General features: G+C 43.7%; 1 protein-coding gene across 1 annotated transcript in view; it reads left to right on the forward strand.

Annotated features, from left to right (window-relative positions):
• The window catches only part of WASF3 (WASP family member 3), a 91099-nt gene that overhangs the window by 53256 nt on the left and 17442 nt on the right, over positions 1–20401 (forward strand). The window contains exons 4-7 of the mRNA XM_089685823.1: positions 6215–6349; positions 11723–11876; positions 17745–17862; positions 18383–18558. Of these exons, the coding sequence (XP_089541949.1) occupies positions 6215–6349; positions 11723–11876; positions 17745–17862; positions 18383–18558 (583 nt within the window). The remainder of the gene's footprint in view (positions 1–6214; positions 6350–11722; positions 11877–17744; positions 17863–18382; positions 18559–20401) is intronic.

Genomic DNA, 20401 nt, shown 5'->3' on the forward strand with positions numbered 1-20401 from the left:
TCGCCAGCCAAGGAAGAGAGCCATGCCAAATAAACGAACAAACACATATATCGAGGTCAGTAAAAAAGGATGGGGGGATCCAAACAGGGCAATTCTGAAAGATGTAATTAAATTTAGGCAGATAGATCATTTTGATGAGGTTAATACGGCCAAGTAAACTCAAGGGAAGGTCTATCCAAGCAGAGCACTGTGCTTTGGGGGACAAAAGAAGAGGATGAAGGTTACGGGCCAGATACGCAGAGAGATCCCTGGCCACCTGGATGCCAAGGTACCGAAATTCATCAACCCAACATAATGGTGAGGGACACGCAGATACAGAGGCATGGGCATCAACAAGGAAAAGAAGCGATTTAGACCAATTGATCCGGATACCAGAGAAGGACTCATAGAGATCAAATATATGAAGCACTACCAAAAGAGACTGGCCAGCATCATTAAGATATAACAGAGCATCGTCCGCATCAAGGGCCAAATCCGCAACCCCCGAACCTCCGAGGACTCCTTAATCAACACTGCCAAGGGCTCCAAAGCCAGGGCAAACAGGCTAGGAGATAATGGACAGCCCTGACGCGTGCCCTGATGAAGCAGAAAGGATTCTGACAGTCTGTCATTGGTATGGACTCGCGCCCTGGGTGATCTATACAACAGTTGAAGCCAATGCTAAAATTTGGGGCCAAAACCGAAGCACCTAAGTAAGGACTTCCCAAAGGTAGGTCCACTCCACCTAGTCAAACATTTTTTTAGATGCAACAACCTTGGAAACACAATCCGCATGGGATATAGAAAGATTCAAGATAAGGTGTCTAATATTGATGTCCATTCCCTTGCCCAGCATGAACCCCATCTGATCCACATTAACTAGGTCTTCAATTACCTTGGATAGAAGTGTAGCAAAGATCTTCGCAAAAATGTTTGCGTCCACATTTAATAGGGAAATAGGACGATAAGAAGCGCAATGCTGCAGGTCCTTACCAGGCTTAGGAATCAAAACATTGAGGGCCTCTTCCATAGATACAGGGAATGACTCAAGGGACGAAAATTCAGAAAACAGAGCTAACAATTGAGGGGCCAACAGTTCCGAAAATTGGTAGTAGAACTCTATGGGAAGTACATCTGCCCCAGGGGTCCTACCACCCCGCAACTGCCCATTCTCTTCCTGCACCTCCTCAAGTGAAATATCCACTTCCAAAGCCTCCCTACCCGACGCAGCCAAACAGGGAAGAGAAATGGAGTCCAGGAAGGCAGGCAGTTCAGAGGAAGAAAAGGACACACGAGAGGAATAAAGGTACCTATAGAAATCCAAAAAGCGAGCGTTAATAGAGTTCAGCGCGAAAAGCAGCCCGAATAGAACCAATGGGCAACATTGGGGACCTGTCCCTAGCCAACCACGCAAGCAGCCTCCCATTTTTGTCACCGTATTCAAACACGTGCTAGGCAGAAGAAAGCAGAGCCTTTTTGGTTTGTGCAATTCTATAGTGTCAGGGCAGGGGCCGAGGAATGGACAGGCAGGCCTAACAATGTAACGCCCTGGCTGACGACAACCACCACCCACAGACCGAAGTCCCTCAGGGCGCGGAGTCTAAGTCCCAGGCTGCCCTTCACCAGGGCCCCTGATGGTGGGGATGGACTTGACGCAGCCAGGAACCAGGTCGCGGCCCCCGAGACACCTCAGCTGCGGTAATGGCCGCCGCCAATGGCGTGTAGCTGGTGGAAGAGACAAAAGAGTAGTCAGACAGGCCAGGTCAACAACAACAGGAAAAAACAGTACAGGACAGCAGACGAGAATCACAGGTCACGAGCCAGGTTCAGCAACAGAGGGTCAGATCAAAGGAGAACGCAAAGAATAGTCGAGTCACAAGCCGAATCAGATACCAGGAGAGTCACGAGAGTCAGAACAGAGTAATAGCAACACAAAGACACAAGACACAAGTGCAAAGAGCATGTGCGGACCACAGGCTTATATGTCATCAGCCACACCCCTCTGGGGGATGGACCCCAGAGACCTGAAGGCATAAAAGGATTCCCACCATGCACAGCAGAAATCCAAGATGGACGCCAGCACATGGAGTAACATAACCTCAGGGAAAAGGTAGGACCTTGACATATAGGTAGCCAACTGGCGCAAGGCCTGCCACCAGGCCGCATAGCAGGTCCGGTCAGGGGCAGCAACATATGCCGCCTCCAGACCAGATACCTCCTCCTCCAGAGCCTCCAAAGGGCCGCCTCCTTTTGGAGAGCAGAAATGCTGGAAAGATATTCCCCTCTATTCCAGGCCTTAAAAGAATCCCATAGCACCAAGGGAGAAGCAGACTCTCCATTCAGAACACAATAATTACAGATATATGCAGCAAGAGGTTCCTGCAAGCGTTCATTCATTGCCCAGAATCTGGAAAGGCTCCACACCCTGCATCCCGGCGGTGAGGAAAATGACAAGGTCAAGGATAGGGAAGCATGATCAGACATCCCGCAAGGTAATATCTTAGCTGCTCCAACATAGTACAGGACCGATGGAGATACAAACGCCAGATCTATCCTAGAAAGGGTCCTGTACGTAGCAGAGTGACAAGTATACTCCTGCCCCGAAGGGTAAAGATGTTGCCAAACTTTCATAAGGGGAAAGGATTCATAGAGGCCCAGCATAGTAAATTAGGAGAAGTCCGAGTCGTTGTGTGTATCCTATCCAGATCCGGGCAAGGGACCATGTTAAAATAACCCAACAGCAGCATATTATTCATGTTATAAGTTACAGCCAATTGCATAATAGTATTCAAAACCTGAACAGAGGCTGGAGGGGGTAAATACAGTCCGACCAACACCAGCTCCCTGTCATAGATCAGCATGCACAATAACAAACCTGCCATCCGGGTTAGTGCGAACGCCATGGACCTGAAACGGAAGAGATTTACGAATGAGGATACTCACCCCATGAGCATAATTAGAGTAGGTGGCAAGATATTATTATTATTATTATTATACAGTATTTATAAAGCGCCGATAGTTCACTCAGCGCTGTACATTACAAAGGGGGACAGAACATGTGACAGAACAATACCAATACAATGCAAAACATGAGGGGATCGAGGGCCCTGCTCTTTCGAGCTTACAATCTAGAATATGATAGTGGGCACTCACCCAAGGTATCCGGAGACTCATAATTTTAGACCCCAATAGGTGGGTTTCTTGCAAGATACAGACATGGGGGCTAAACTTCTGGAGAAACCTAAAAACTAAGGACCTCTTAATGGCGGAGTTGAGACCCCTGACATTCCAGGAGACAATCCTCACTTGAGACATCTATAAGGCCAGGAGTAGTAATAGGCAGGAGTAAACCAAGGTGAGATCCACACTTCCACGTCGCTGGACCCGGATAGCAGACTGTACAAAGGAAAAACAATGGTCAGAGAAACAGGCTGGAGAGAGAACGTAAACACATATACCATGTATATGACCTATGCCCCACCACCAACCCCAACACAGTGATGCCTCAGCCCCCAACAACAACAACCAAAAAAGACAAAAACACTAAGAAAGGAGAAGTGAGCCAGAGGGACTGGCTCAAGGAAAAAAGGTACTGGAGAAACACAGTAGATGCCGGAATAGTCATATGGAGGAAAATCAGAAGACTTGTCAGCTTTCCGAAGATTACGGAGAGAATCCCCTTCTGCATGAAGAATGGAGAGGAGTTGACACAGGCCTGGCACAAACATAAGGTGGCACACAGGACAGACGGAACTGACGGCCCAACCACAGCCAATGGAGGCCGATGACATAAGGGAAGATCCAGGAACCTTCCCATCGTAGCAGGCTAGAGCAACCAGCATGGGGATGTAGCAGCAAGACATAGAGTGAGGTATATCAGTAGATAGCAGAACAGCTGAACAGTCAGTGCCTACACACTGAGTCATATAGTGCAAAATTAAAAATAAAAAATAAAACATAGCAAAGTTCACCTGGAAAATCAGGGGCACATCCTTAAGTTACAGTTCCAACAGGAATCAGACACAACAGGTGCAAAAATAAGCGAAGAAGTACAAATCGTAGCAAAATAATGGAGGCACCCCACATCTGGCAGCAGCGGCCCATCCGCAGGGAGACACCATGATGGAGAGCAGTAGAGTACTCCCATGGCCCACGACCAACGATGAGGTGGTAAAGTTTGCGATGCCATGTTGTGGCAGAGCCGAGCGCTCAGTGCCACGTGGCCACCAGGAGTCGGGGTGTCAGCCTCCTCGAGCAGCAGAAAACGGAGCTTCTTCCCCCTACTGGCAGGTGTCCAAGATGGTCGGCGGCGCATCAGGAGGATAAATAGGTGAGTCTATGCAGGAAAGCCAGATAAATACAGGTTAAGTCCAGCAGAGCTCCGAAAAGTGCAGCTGCTCAGGTCGCCATCTTGGCCACGGCCCCTGCAAGAGAGATTTTTAATATCCATTTTAGAAGGGCCATGTCCTCTATCTTCATTCCGTGGAAGCTCTGCAGCCTCTGTCACTCTTCAGCATTTGACCTTTCATGGAGTGTCTGGTGCCTACGTGTCCCCGTCGCACACTGTGGTTCCATTTCCAATCCCTACTTGACTACAGGACACAGCTGTGATGTAGGGACCAGAGGATGGAACCTTAGTGCATACAGGAACAAACAGACATCAGACCCGGAAGTGTCAAATGGACAGTCAGAGAGGTATGCATAATACCCACTATGCTAACTAACAATAGAGTTGCTTAGTAAAAAAATCAACAAACCTATTAAAGCTGCTTACTACCAGTGAATCCACTGTCAGGATAAAATAGAGCAGTGTAGAGATGCGGGGATCTGTTTCATGTATCCCCAGCTTTAGTCTATGGGGACACAGCGGCTGCCTGGACAGCAGGTCCTAATTTGACAGTGATGTAGTATGGCCCAAAGTGCACACTACTTACTTACAGAGCCCTGCACCCCAATGCCTGTCAAATTGGGATACGCGGCTGTATCCGTGCAGCCGATGACTGCATGCAGCACTTGACAGCTCCAACTGCATAAACAAACTGCAACAAAATCACGGTATATGGGCCTTAGCGCCCATGCAAACCTATATAAACTGAACTAGAAACTGTAAATAACATGGACGTGCTGTGCTGTAGTATGGAAGAATAGATTATTTGGCATGTGTTAACAATTAAACTGGAAATCCTCTGGAATTATACCAATAAATGAGAGCTAAAGAAAGTCTTGCTAAAGCTGGAGTTCCACAGTAGTAACTGGAACTTATAGCCTGTGAAAAGTAACATTATTTTGTTAAAAATAAAACCCTAGCATGTAAAAAAACAGACCAATGTTCCTAAAGCCCTATTGAAGTTGCATACATTTTTCTTTCCGTTTTATAGTCCTGTGCCCCTGCATGTTATGATTTATAATTGATTTTTGCTTGAAACTGCCCCAAATACTTGTGCTACTATTCCACTCCACTGCTGCATGCTGGCATAGTTGAGTGGCAGCCCCATACCTCAGTTTAACATGTTGTAAAGGAAGAGAGAGGTGTGCAGGCCAGTATTGTTACTGATTTCTGATTGCCAGGTGCGCTGTATCTATCTCTGGTGCCTATTATACTGCATTATCATATTTAGATATCCTGCACAATTGCTGTACAAATAAAATAAAAAAGTGAAGGGAAGACCATGAAAGTAGAGGTTGGAAGACCTGGGAAAAACATAGAAACATTGGGTATTTTTTGGTTTGTTTTTTAAAGCTGTTTTATTTGGAAAAATTAAAAAAAAACAAAACGGTGGAATATGTTCTTATACAGTGATAAGTAATATACCTGTGACATGGTATTCAAACTATATAACATGGAGACTGTAATGAAAGATTTCTGAAACTTTATGTAAAGTCTTAAATTATTGCAAGTTCTCTCAGCTGAAGACAAGCAAATCCTGGAATACCATTCAAGTAACACTACATCTCAATGCAGTTCTCATACAAGAGACATATTCATTTGGACACTAGGGGACATTGCAGGGGAAAGGCCTCAGTTTAGTTTGCTTGTAGGCATTATCTTGTACCTCCTACAATAAACCTCCTGTATATTTCTGTTACTTCAACTGGCTGTAGAATACAGCAATATGAATAGCAAATTGGCAACAAGAAAAAGCATTATTGCCATTGGTTGTATGAACTATGTGGCTGTCATATGAGCAGAGTTTGTGTGTGTGTGTGTTTTGACATATTTTTCTTTGTTTGGCAGGCAAGCATGCTGAAGACATATTTGGCGAGTTGTTTAATGAGGCGAACACTTTCTACATCAGAGCAAATTCTCTTCAAGACAGAATTGATCGGCTTGCTGTCAAAGTCACCCAGCTGGATTCAACAGTGGAAGAGGGTGGGTGACTGCACAGAAGCCGCTCTATTAGAAGTGTGACACGTACAGACACTATTAATTACCTGGCAACGGCTGGCTCCTAGCAGGAGATCACCACTGTCCCTCTGAGCGTGCTGTTGCTATCTCAAGTATTAATTGGCTAGCAACATATTGCGGCTTACCCTCTCTCCATAATTTGTATGAAAACTTGTTCTGGCTGATTCAGAAACGGCCAAGTTCTCGCCTACACACATTTGTATAATGAGACTTTATGGTTTATAATTACATTTGGAAGCATTATAGCAATGTGTAATTGTCCTGGCTTGAGAAAATTAAGCGCTTATCTTGTATCTGAAACGGCTGGTCCCAAGCTGTGAAAGCTGCATGTGTTTTACTGGAGACCTTTTACCTCACTTTTTTTTATTTGCATTTTAGTCTTTTAATGTTTTTCTTTATAATTTTGTGTATGTGATTTTATAAATTGTCCTTGAAACAGACTAAATTTGAACAGAACTGGCAACTTTGCCCCTCCTGTATTTTAGGGGTTGGTCTAACTAAAATGGATCTTGCTGTTAAGACTTGATGCTAGTAGGCTGAATCAACCACTGGCCTTTTATCTTTGAAACTTCAGCAGCATTTTTTTGTCCTGCTCATAAATTCTCACTCCTTTTGCTGCAGACAAGGGAATCTCACTGCCCTAGTCTGTAATCAATATTGTATGTAAAGACTACTTCAAGTAATTTCCATGTAATGGTCATGGTAGGCTGGCCGTTAAAGAAAGTTAGGTGTAGAGGTCACCTTTATAGTCCTTGATAGACTAAAAATGTATTTCCACTTTTGCATTCAAATTTGAGAATACACCACTATATGTGTTCCCTGTCACACAGAACACCAAAATGTCTTTTCATATGCAGTATTTTTAATTTGTTTTTAGAAGGCCACATGGCTGACTTCAGGAATTTTTGAACAGTATCAGAGTGAATCTGATACTACCGTGTTTCCCCGAAAGTAAGACTTTTTGACGTCCCCTGAAAATAAGACCTACCTCCACCAGGGGCGGACTGACCATTCGGGCACTGTCCGAGGACCCGGGGTCACTACAGGGCCCCATGAGAGGTTCAGTCCATCCCTGTATGTGCCGCTTCTGAAATAAGCAGGCATTGAGGTGATGGACAGTGAGGCAGGCACTTCGGACACCTCTCCTCCTCAGAGTTTCAGCAGAGGGGCGGGTCCACATCCCTGCCACGGGTGCTGAAGTCGGAGTGCTGGGGGGTTGGGCAGAATATGCAGCAGGTAAGTATGTAATCCCCCGACCCTGGTGACCGCACTGCAGATTAATGTAGTAGGTAGGGGGGAGAGAGGGGAGGGAAGAGGGCAGAGAGGGGGGGGGGGCTTGCTTTAAAATATACCTTTTTGTGGAGCTGATGGAGAGATCCGTTAGGTTGCAAGCCGACGATACCCACAGGATGGATCGGATCTGCGGATTGGGGAGGATAATAGATCGGACTCCGATCCATTATGTTTAATTCGCAGATCCCATCCATCCTGCGGAGATCGTCGGAGGGGGTGTCACCAAGTGAATGAAAATAAATAAAAGTCAATAAAAATAAGACGTACGCAAAAATAAACCCTAGTGCATTTTTTTAACCTAAAATTAATATGAGACACTGTCTTATTTTCGGGGAAACACGGTACTAAGGACAGGCTGAGTCTCCTCTCATATATATATAAATACCATACACGAAGCCATGCTACTAAACTTTTAAACATTTGTTATGACAAATGTCCAAATCTAGTTTACATTTATAATGAGATCTGACAGCACAGTACAGACAGGGTTAGTTATGGTTAACGCAGCTGCCCAGCCCCCTTAAAAACAAAGAGAACTAGTAGGATTTTACAGGGCTGGAATTTCCAGAACAGGAAAAAAGAGGTAAGCTGATTTTTTGGTGCTTGGAGTTCAGCTTAAAAAATTGCATTTAAAAATATTCCTTAAGGACACACAGAAAACAATTTGTTTCTGTGTGTCCTGTTCACACTGAAGTGCAGCCTGGAATTGTGTTGCAGTGATCTGTAGTAAAAAGCAGACATGCTGCACTTCATTGTAGCGAACTGGACAGGTTTGCATATCACTGTACAGCAGCACAGCACACTACGCTGTTGTACAGTGACAATGAATGCACTGTCCATTTTGTGCACTTCAAATAATGTTTGTACAGAAAAAGGGAGCTGTGTGATGTGCTGGATCAGGCACCACACTGTTCCCTACCGCCGGCTCACAGTAGTTGGAATGGACAGCTGCTGCACAGTACAATGCTGCTTTTTACCTTGTAGCAGCTGTCCGTTTATGTGTGATGAAGAGAACTGAACAAAATAGGCGCTGTGGAAAACGCTCCTGTTGGCTTCCAATCACGTGGTGTCAGCGTATCGGCGTCCCGGGTGGTGTCACCAGGGCAAGCAAAGGCAGTGTCCGGGACGCCGGTACGCTGACACCACGTGATTTGAAGCCAACATGAGCGTTCTCCGATCCCAGAGCAGACGGGCCATACGTTGGAGTCACACTGTTCACTTCAGGCTGGTCATATTTTATTATATTTGCTACTTTGTCTCACCCAATAAAGATGCACCTTCATTAAGGTGCTTGACTGAGAGCATTTTCCACAGCGCCTATTTTGTTCAGTTCTCTTCATCATGCAAATGATTAATAAGGCAGCAGTGGTGAGCTCATGATTAACTGTTCACATGTTTTCACCTGGAGTGGCCTCTCTGCGCTATATATATATAATATATATATATATATATATATATATACGTGCATGTGTGTGTGTGTTTGTGTGCACCAAATGACTTTTCAAATCCAGACCTGTGGAATTGACCCATCAGATCCCTCCCAATATAGTTAGCCTGTAGAAAAGTACAAGGGAGGGTGGAGACCAGAGTAGTCACCTTGCACAAAGAAGAATAGTAATGACGAGTCATTATTATAGGAAGCTTCTCCACAGCGATGAAGTTTCACACTGGATTGAACCACAGATCTGGTTTAAAAAACAATGACCTACACAAAGCCTCTTGAGTGGAGTACAGAGGCAGGGTGCTATGGTGTTTGTTTTTAGGAAGCTATGTACAGCACCCTACCAGACCCTGCCTGCAGCCATCAACTTATTGCATTGCACTGAGACTCAATGATGATTTCACTGGGTCTAAAAGTTTAAAATGGTAACTGATGTAATTTACAAAATGTATTAGCGTGTTGAGGGGGAAAGGCAGGAACTTAGGAAGACCATATATAAGCAGATTAAACTAGAGCTTTAAACCCCAGCGTGTGTTGAAATTGTAAAAATTCAGACCTCAGCATCCAGTAAAAATAAAAAAGCAGCTCAGGGTGCTATACTCACCTTCTGTCTGTTACAGTAGTATATGTTTGAAATAAAGTCCTGACCATAAAAAACAATATTTTCAATCAAACTGCTGATGTCCTCTTAGTTATTTTAAAGGACTACTAAGAGAAGATGATCTGTGTTGAAAAATGTCTTAGGAGCCTTTTCTTTACATCAGTGGCTGATGATAAAGAACAGTTTTATATAAAATGTATTGGTTTTAAAATCTTTGATGCCATTCATACATGCAAAGACTAGATTAGCAGCAGGGTGTAGTCACATCTGTGGAGAGGTAGGTAGGGAAGCTTTTGGAGCATCTTCAAGCTGTGAAATGAAATTAGAAGGTGAAAGACACCCCACCAGCACGTCTGGCTTATTCACCAAGTATAAAAGCCAAATCAGAGGCAGGAAGCTGGGGGAGGATGGATAGAAGAAAATTATAGCATGTGGGGAAAAGCTTTGCTGATAATGGTAGAGAATAATCATTGCATGCAGGTTAGGTATATCTGAAATGGAATTTCAGTACGGGCTTTTCGTTATGGACCTTTGTATAAAAACTCATATTTTGAAAATGTGTAGTTTTTTTTCTTTAAAATTGGTTCCTAAATTGTTTTTCCCTAAAAAATTGTGTATGATACAACAATTTGGCTTGGGCTACTGGTCGGCCTAACAGTGGCTGCATCCAGTTAGAGCCCTAGCACACGCATTTTAGCCTTTAGTGGCCATGCCCTTGTGGAAACATACTTTTATCATCAGTGTTTGTGCCCCCACCAAACATTGTTTTCTAAGAAATGGCGACACTTGTGTTTTTATTATGTTTAGTTTGTGTCTAAAATCTCAGTGTATACTGTAGATTCTTTGGAAGCTCTAGTCCCACTGTCTGCACCACATTCTGACACCCACTCCCCCTTCCCTATTCATGCTACACGTTCTGGCAGCTTTTGCCACACCGTCTTGCACTTTTCCATCCATGCTGACTAAATTCCTTGTCTGTGTCATATTCTTTTATGGAAAAATGACACTTCATACAAGATCCTCCACAGGATTAGCTCCTCTTTTTTCTTTTCCCCCCAACTTCCCAATCCATGACCACTTGCTCCTTAGCATCATTTCCTAGTGGAACACAATCAGCTATTGCTCCCCCACCACCCATCGGCAACTTTCAGCTCCCGCAATGCTGCCTTTCTCCCCTATCCAATTTTAGCTTCCACTCTACCTTTTTCTTCCAGGCACAGTCTTATACTGTACCCCCCCCCCCCAGCTATACTGTGCCTCAATCTGCCTATTCTCTCAGATGGTCTATAGTGAGATCACCCTTGGCCTCCTCTAAACCTTTGTCCATGATCAGTTCCCTCTTCCTCCTGTCTCTTTCCCTGGTCCATGATTATCTCCTTACTACCTCTACTCTTTCACGTTCCCTGTCCTGATCAGCCCATGGTCTACATATTATCTGAAACACCATCCATTTATGATCTATTTATTGTCTTTTCCATAGCTACATGATCAGCTTATTCTTTATCTCTTATCCTTTTCATCTCTTATCAGGCTTTTTCTGCCTTTCCCAATATTTGCATTTCTGTTGGCATTTGCTTTCGTCCACCCTCAGATTCTATACTGTTTCCTTTATGCCCTCTACTCAACAAACAGTTGCCATTCTGCCTCCTGTATATCCCCATGTGCAGTTGCTTTTTCTGCCTTTTCTTTAAACTCTTCTGTGTTTTATGATTTGTATTGGGGGGAGGAGACAAAGTAGTTGAGAGGAGAAATCATGATTGTTGCATGCCCTAGGCTGTCAATTACATAAATATATCTGCATTTTTGTAACCAGCAACAGGAAAATTGTCCATATCAAAGTCTAAGTAGTTGTCCCCTCTCTTAAGTGTAGTGGTCAGGGAAGGGTTTAGTGCCAATAATGGAGATGTTGGCATGGGCAACTCATGGAAGAATTCAGAGGTGCTTTAATTTGTATATTTCTGGGCAATATCTGTTACTAAATAGTTTTTTTTCTGTTTTATAGTTTCACTCCAAGACATCAACATGAGAAAAGCTTTCAAAAGTTCCACCACCCAGGACCAGCAAGTGGTTTCTAAAGACAGCATCCCTAACCCGGTGACAGAGATCTATAATACCTGTGATAAACCTCCTCCCCTTAACATACTCACTCCGTACAGGTTAGTGAATTACTGCATGTTTTTTTTTTGTCTGTTTTTTTTAAGGAATGTATATTTTTTCATATTTCCATTATTTCATATTTCTGTTGGACTAAATATGAATCTTTGTTTCTCTTTCGTTGAGGGACACAAGTGAAGTTATTTTGGCACTGGCATGCAAAAGATAGTGGCTATCCTGGTATAACTCCTCCTACTCCCAGCATGCTTTAGTTTTTTTGCAAGTGTCCTAAGAGCATAGATGCCTTTTCCTCTACATTGCTGAGAAGTCCAACTTCTTTTGCTAGCTATTTTTTTTCTTCAGCTAGGTTTCCTCTACAAGCTGCTGAGCCGATCTATATATGCAGTTGCTTGGTCTGCCTGCTCCTTAGTACTAGCTTCGGAGGCCAAATGCTGATCCCACTGGACAGGATGTTGCAGGGCTTGCCTGGCGTGTGACCTTCAGGCATTGGGTTCCCCATTGTGGCACTTTCCAAACCTAAGCCTACTGTGGAATTGATTTACGAAAGGCAAATATACTGTGCACTTGCAAGTACAGTTGCTCCAGAACTTCTTAAATGAGGTAAAGCTTCACTTTGCAAACAATACCCAGTCACATGCAAGGAAAATAAAAAAAAACACAGCATTTTTGCTTGCACATGATTGGATGATAGAAATCAACAGAACTTCCCTTCATTTCAGAACTTCCCCTCAGATGTAGAGCAACAGCACTTGTGGATGCACTTGCAATGCACAGACGATTTGCCTTTAGTAAATCAAACCCTGTGTGTTTTAGCCATGGAGCACTTTCCAAGTCCAGAGCAAATGCACAGTCACAGGTGTGACCCATCTCTGAAGACTCACTTTGTGAGTAGACCATGTCAGTGTATTTCAAGGAGCTAATTTGTTACTAGGGCCACTGGACGACATTTAAAATTCCCACTTTTCTTCCGTTTACTGCAGCAGAAGTTCACGCTGAGGGACTGAGCACAGGCACCATCTGCTGGGTGGAGTGTCAAGCATGTGCTGCGCTCTTTTCTGCCAGTCACTGAATCGAAAGTTCCTCCCTGCCACTGCTCTTGACTGTAAGCAACACATGGATTTTACCTTGGATTGCCTCTACTGCCCGTGTACAGGGACATAATCACCTTCAGCTGCCAGAACCTTTCCTTCTGGCAGCAGGTGGTGAGTATTCAAGGTTTGTACCTTGATCTTTCTTTCCCCTGCCTTATGCTGCAACATGCCAGAACCCAGACACATGGGCACTAGTCCTGCTGTCTAGGCTCGCAATCCACTAATGGTTCCAGTGCCTGCTGCCCAGGCTCACAATCCACTAATGGTTCCAGTACCTGCTACCCAGACTCACAATTCTTAATGGTTCTGGTGCTGCCTACAGTGCACCAGCTGCAGGGCCCAACACTGACAGCTTGGAATTTTTTTCCTCTGCTTTCATTTGTGCAGTCCTTTTGAGGTCCACAGAAATTCCACGTGGAATCCACCAAGTCTCTCAATAGCTCCTCTTCGTCAGAGAGACTTTATGGCCTCTGTAGACATCAAGGATGCCTACTTGAATGTCCCAATTTTCCATAAGCAGTTGCTTTGCTGTGGGTCCTCAGGATTTCCAGTTTGTGGCCCTGCCATTCGGCCTATCATTCACTCGTTAAGTGTTCATCAAGGTGTTTGCCCCTGTGCTTGCCTTGATGGACCCCCTCCTGTTGAAGGAACACAATTCTTTCCAAACAGCGTGTGGCATGGGTATTTCAAACCTTGGGAACACTTGGACCATGAAACCTCAGAAGCCTATACCCATTCATCACCTGGAAGTCTGGGTCCTGAGTCCTCCATCCCTCCTCCCCCCAAGGGAAACATCCAACTCTCCACTCCCAGCCTTGGACTCTTAGCCCAGGAGTCAAGTGACTTGCTTTGACATTAGTTAACAGACAAATGGTATCTTTCTTTGAGGGAGTCCTGTTTGCCAAGTTCCTCTCCATACCCTTTGAACTTTTTTGCCACTTTGGCACAAGGTGGTAGTCCTTATAGAGAGTGATTTCACCTGGCTGCAAAGACCAGCCTGTTCCTTGCTTGGTGGCTCAGTAATCCTGCTCCGGAGTTGAGGAAGTCCTTTCTTTCAGTACTCTTGATCAATACCAGCTTGTTGGGCTGGGGAAGGGATCCTGGGCACATTGAGGTTGATTTAAGAAAGACAAATAGACTGTACACTTTGCAAGTGCAGTTGCAAGCACATGCAAGGAAACTTAAAAATGACAGCATGTGTGCTTGCACATGATTGGATGATGGACGTCAGCAGAGCTTTCCCTCATTTAAAAGCTCTGGAGCAACTGCACCTTGCAACTGCAAGTCTATTTGGCTTTAGTAACTCAATCCCAGTGTCATTGCAGCAGAATTGGACATTGGAGGAATTTTTTCTCCCATTCAATATTCAGGACCTTCAGATGCTTTTGGCTGTCCTTGTGATGTTGGACACCCCAATTGGAGAGTCAGATGATCAGGATTAAGTTGGACAATGCCACAGCACTCGTGTCCATCAACCATCAGGGAGGAACCAGAAGTCTTGTTCCAGAAATGACCAACTTTTGACTATTTGGTTAAGACTGCTAGCTTCTCATTCCTGGATTAAGACTTTTGTAAAGGGTGCGCTTATGTGGCTCCCCCTGTGTGCTCACCCGTGACTCTGTGGAATTTCAATTTGGCTCTCTTGGAACTAAAACATTCTTTTGAACCTATTGGGGCCTCTTTCTACTCTCATTCACAAGATTGTGTTTCTTGCAACTGTTACTTTTGCGGGGCTTGTGTCAAAGCTGGTGGCCTTGTCCTGTAAAGAACCCTTTTTTGTCTTACACAGAGTCAAAGTACTGTTGAGGCCTAAATCCTCCTTCTGCCCCAAGGTGGCTTTGGACTTTCACCTCAACAAGGACTCATCCAATGCATTGAATGTTCTGATTGTTCCCTAGACTTTGTTCCAGTTTATATATATGCCTTTCCTCCAGTGTTAATTATGCCTCAATTGCTCCAAACTAAAGCAAGAAAAGATACCAGCGTGAATTGGCCCAGAAGAACCTGCTACACAGCCATGCTCTGACTTCTAGGAGACAGTCCCTGGCCTCTTCCAAATAGACCAAACCAACTGTTTCAGAGCTCCCTGTTCTGTCTCACTTCTAGGTCACTGACTTTATGGCATGGCCATTAAAGCCTAGCTCTTGAGGGACAGAGGCATTTCTGACTCTATTCTCACATTGTTCAAAGACATAAAAGCCACTTCCAAACAAATGTACTGTTGTACACGGAAATTCTTTTTTCCTGGTGTGAGGCACTTCAGTCCCGGCGATATTTTTTTTTTTTTTGGCTTACATTGTGGCCTTTCTACAATAGGGATTTGACCAGAATTTGGTCTTAAGTACTCTGAAGGAACATGTTTCATTTTAATTTAAAAAAACAAAAACTTTTACACAAGGTGTTTTTCAGATTAGACCACTCTTACAGCACTTTGTGCTTCATTGGAAACGTAATTTAATTTTAATTTGGTTCTCTTTGCCCTGCAGAAACCACCATTTGAACTCATCAGGATGTTCTGTTTCTGAACTGGTAGTTCTTTCATGTACAGAGCCATTCCTGGTTCTTCACAAAGTAGTCTTGTACCCAAGACCTACGTTTATACTTAAGGAAGTATCCACCATTCCAGTTTAGAGGAAAAAAAATCTGTTGCTCTTAGGAGCAACAATAGAAGAGGTCACACTTGCTTCTGAATTCCAAGCAGCCCTGTCACTTTCCCTGCAGTTGTGTATTAAACAAGTAAACCAGAGTTAACCTGTCTGTAGCATTCAGATTATTAAAATCTTTTTCTTTGAGGGGTATTGCATATTCTCTTTGCTATATTGAAGGTCTGAGAGTTACTCATAGCTTGTGAATTTCTTTATTCTGAGGCATTTATATCTTCAAGACAGTAGATTTGAGGAGCTATAGAAGTTGAATGCTTTGGCGTGGTAGTATATTTTCCTCTCTGTCAGGGCATTGAGGATGTGTAATTATGAAGTGCCATGTGATCTTCAGAACTATTCCTAATGAGACAACATGAAGGAGGATCTTTCCTCAGTTTGTAATTTCCTGTAAGTTATCTGCATGTCAGAATGCAGTTGTCAGACCTGAAGGAGAAGCATAGCTAAAGCTTTTTTGACTGTATTTTTCCAATGGATCACAGGAACGCAGTTTGTTCACCACTCCTGTGACCTGTTTGCAGCTAAAGCTTGCTCTTGGATGATGTCACAGAGCTGGTCCAGTCTCTATAGATCCCGACCATATGGTGTGCCTCCACACAGAAGCCTAGACAGCAGCTGGCTCAGCCTCTCAGCTGTGCCCCTGGGAGACTGGGCCAGCCGCTCCATCCCCTACCCAGCCTGGCATTCCAGTGAGCGCTGGAGGGACAGAGCAGACAGCCAGTGACTGACAGTCATGGCTCTCTTCTCGGACAACTAAGCAATCAGCGGTCTTTGATCGCAGAGTTCTCATTGCAGAGCTGGTGGGGGACAGATGTATCATCAGACCTAGGTGAGTATATGAGGTTTTTTTATTCTTATAAATTCCATACTTCTCTTTTAAAGTGATTTTAAAGTCTTAAGTTTCTTGGTGTGCCACCATAGAAAGCCGCTTCCTATCATGGCACACCTGCATGCTCAATCCCGAGCCACGCTCCCTGTATCCATTGACAGACAGCGAGGCTTGGTCCCGCTCCCTCATCACAGGATTTGACTGACAGCAGTGGGAATCAATGGATTCCGCTGCTCTCGGGAAAGTGAGGGGATGATAGCTTAACCGAAAAAATGGAATGCATTCAAGTAAAAAATGTGTAGGCTTTACAACCACTTTAATTAATTAGCTTCCCTGTTAAAAATCCAATACATCTACACTGCACATTGTACTGTGTTTGTTTTTAGCTGACTGTAACTTGAACACAAAAGTTCTGCTGAATGGCACACCAACTTTTATTGAATATACCATTTCAACTTTCTATAGACTTTTATTAATTTAAAGTGAAAAACAACAAATTCTATTTTGTTAACTGACCAATTTTCTACCTAACTAGTTTTTATATATTTTATAAGGGCTTTTAAGGTTTTATTTGGCACATTGATTTTAATAAAATAAAATTCACAAAAATATAAAGATTAAAAAAATAACCTGGTATTAATATTGTTTTTGAATTGCATTATTTTTTTAATTCAGTAATTGTGAACAACAGATGTAGCCTTCTGCCTGCTTGTGATCACTCTTGAAGCTGACATAGTGATCACATGATCGGAAAACTAGCTAGCGCTCAAAGACATTTTTAAAAGTATCCCCAGCATTATGCCACATTTTTATTTGCCTATCTATAAATTGTAGACATAAAAGTGTGAATACCAATCATTACATGTATTTTGCATACAGCTGGTTATATATCTATATTGTAATCTCCAAATATGTTCATCTGTAATCTCCAGTACAGCAGCACTTCTATGTAAAGTGACAGCACTTGGAGCCAATCAGTCTCTGTAGCAGTGCACAAAATACTTCCTGCTGCGAAAGAAAGAAGATAGCTGTCCAATCACAGGCAGGGGGTCTTTGCTGGTGTTCTACTTAGTTATCCAGGGGTATTGGCTATTTAACCAGCTTCAGATCCCTGTAAAATCCATGTGCGCTTGAAGGACTGGTTCTTTCAGCTTGTATCCAGAACTGAAGTGCCTATTACAGCCATGCCTCCTCTAGGGTTCAGATAACCATGCTAAAGGTGTTTGCTTACCTGTGCCATAGAAATTAGAATGCAAGTGACATGACTACAGCTTGTTTGTAAGGATCAAAGATCTAAATAAAAGTTGTTTCTGCTAACTTTCTTCTTAGAGATGACAGGAAAGATGGCTTGAAATTTTACACGGATCCATCATATTTCTTTGACCTTTGGAAGGAAAAAATGCTGCAAGACACTGAAGATAAAAGAAAAGAGAAAAGAAGACAGAAGGTAATGGTTATATCTCATACCGGTTGCTGTAAAAGAATAGAAAATCCGATAGGACCACTGATCACTTTCTCACTGTGGCTGTCTTTACCATCTCATGAAATTTCTCCACCTCACAATCTTACTAATTCTTTATGTCCTGTAGTTTTGTGTTTTAGCGTTACCTGTTTGGTGTGAGAGCCTTCTCTAATGTCTTTTGTAGGTGTTCAAAATGCATTTGTTACTAGTGAAAGATCCCAAAAAAGGCTTCACTCAGATATTTATTTTCAGCTGTGCGTCTGAGTCCTCTGCAGCTGTCTGGTTCCTCCAGCTAACCTAGACCTACACATCAATAATGTATCCTGTAACAAGTCAGGATACAGATATTGAACTCTACCCTTCTTCCCCAAAAGTGTAGTCTTCCTTGGCTGTTAGGGTGACCCAATCACATTTATTTTCATGGTAATTGACTTGGAAGTATGCATATCACTCTTATTTCACTTTATTCTTTTATTTACCAATTTTTATTGTGTGTTTTCCTAAGGAGCAAAAGCGTGTGGATGGTACAACCCGTGAGGTGAAGAAGGTCAGAAAAGCCAGGAATAGACGGCAAGAATGGAACATAATGGCCTACGACAAAGAACTTAGACCAGACAACAGGCTATCCCCTAATATTTACCAAGGAGCCTCTTCTGAGGGATCCATGTCACCCGACACTAGGTCTGTGTGTCCATCTGTTAGGTCCTCCCAGCAGAATCTTTGTGTGAAGTTGTGCAGTTTCAAAGAGTTGGCTACAACAGAGAAAGATTGCCAGTGAAAAATGCTTGGTTGCTTTAAAATGTCTTTTTTATTGTATGTATTAGTAAAACGTGGAAGAGCTTGTATGCAAAGGCTTCAGCCACCTAAATCCAATGTTTTTTTGTTTTAAATCACCCAGAGGCTTCATGTATCTTCTGGTGATAAGACTTTGGTTACATTCCCAGCTTTACCCTCTTGCAACAGCTTCTAATCTCTTTATGAATTTCATTTGTTTTATGGAAAATTAAGTAACCTAGCTTTGATATGTCACTGGTGCTGTAGCTTAAACATGTTGCATGTTCCGCCTTAACAATGGGTGCAACACGTAACATGTTCCGAAGGTGAACTTATCCGTACTACCCTTTTTAAAGCAAAAATCATATACAGTACGTCTTAATTCCCTGAGGAAGTATTGAAGTAAAGTTTCAACGTGTAGCAAAATTCTCTTCAACCAAGAGGTAGCAATGTGCAGTAGTGAAAGTTCTTCCTGGCTCCAGCTGCATGTTATATACTACTGTGTCCTTGGAGGACTACGCATTCTGTTCTGTAACATGTTTTAGACGAATCATGTGACCTGTGTGGTTGAAAGCTAGTGGCTTTTGAGTTTAGAGAATTAATCAAGTGCAAATTTTTTTTTTTCTATTTTTTTTAAACCGAAATCCGAATTTATAAGTTTGTTGCAAATAATGTATGAAGTTATTACAGATATACAGGACGTGTCCAGATTACAGAAGATAAAAATTATAGAAGGGTTAGTTACATTTTGTTTAACTGGAAATGCTGTGGCATGTCTATCATTTCTGAAGTGTCACAGCGTGGGATAATTGCATGTGTTTTTTTTTTTGTTTTTTTTATTAAATGCAGAAACACAATACACAATTTAAGTGTACCGTATTTTTCGCCGTATAAGACGCACCTGACCATAAGACGCACCTAGGTTTTAGAGGCAGAAAACAGGAAAAAAAAAATTCTGAACTAGTGGACTGCAGACACAGTACAGGAGATGACCAGAGACTGCGGACAGCACAGGGATGACCAGAGAGTGCGGACAGCACAGGGATGACCAGAGAGTGCGGACAGCACAGGGATGACCAGAGACTGCGGACAGCACAGGGATGACCAGAGACTGCGGACAGCACAGGGATGACCAGAGACTGCGGACAGTACAGGGATGACCAGAGACTGCGGACAGTACAGGGATGACCAGAGACTGCGGACAGCACAGGGATGACCAGAGACTGCGGACAGCACAGGGATGACCAGAGACTGCGGACAGCACAGGGATGACCAGAGACTGCGGACAGTACAGATGACTGCTGACCTTTGGGGAGGTGGGGAGCGGGTACCTGAATTTGACAGGTACCCGCTCTTACTTCCGCAGAGTTTTTGTTTGATCTTACCTGTTCCTCGATCCAGCCGCGCGCTGTCTTCACGGCTTCTGTAATGGCGCTCGGCATGACAGCCGGGTGTCCAGTGCGCATGAGCGAGAAGCACTTGCGCTTTGTGATTGGTCCGGCGGCTTCTGGGATCTGTCATGTGTCCCAGGTACCGCCTTACCATTCACAAATAGCACCGCTTCTTGCGCATGCGCACTTGGCACCCGGCTGTCATGCCCAGTGCCCACACTACAGAAGCCGGGAAGACAGCACGCCGCTGGATAGAGGAACAGGTAAGGTCCCGCTGCAGAGCTGAGCGGCCGACCCGGTATTCTGACACGGCCGCGGTGGAAATACCGGACCGGCCGCTCCATATTCGCTCCATAAGA

The sequence above is a fragment of the Staurois parvus genome, unplaced genomic scaffold, assembly GCF_062004578.1.
Source record: "Staurois parvus isolate SC_StPar_1 unplaced genomic scaffold, SC_StPar_1.0 ptg000387l, whole genome shotgun sequence".
NCBI lineage: Eukaryota > Metazoa > Chordata > Amphibia > Anura > Ranidae > Staurois > Staurois parvus.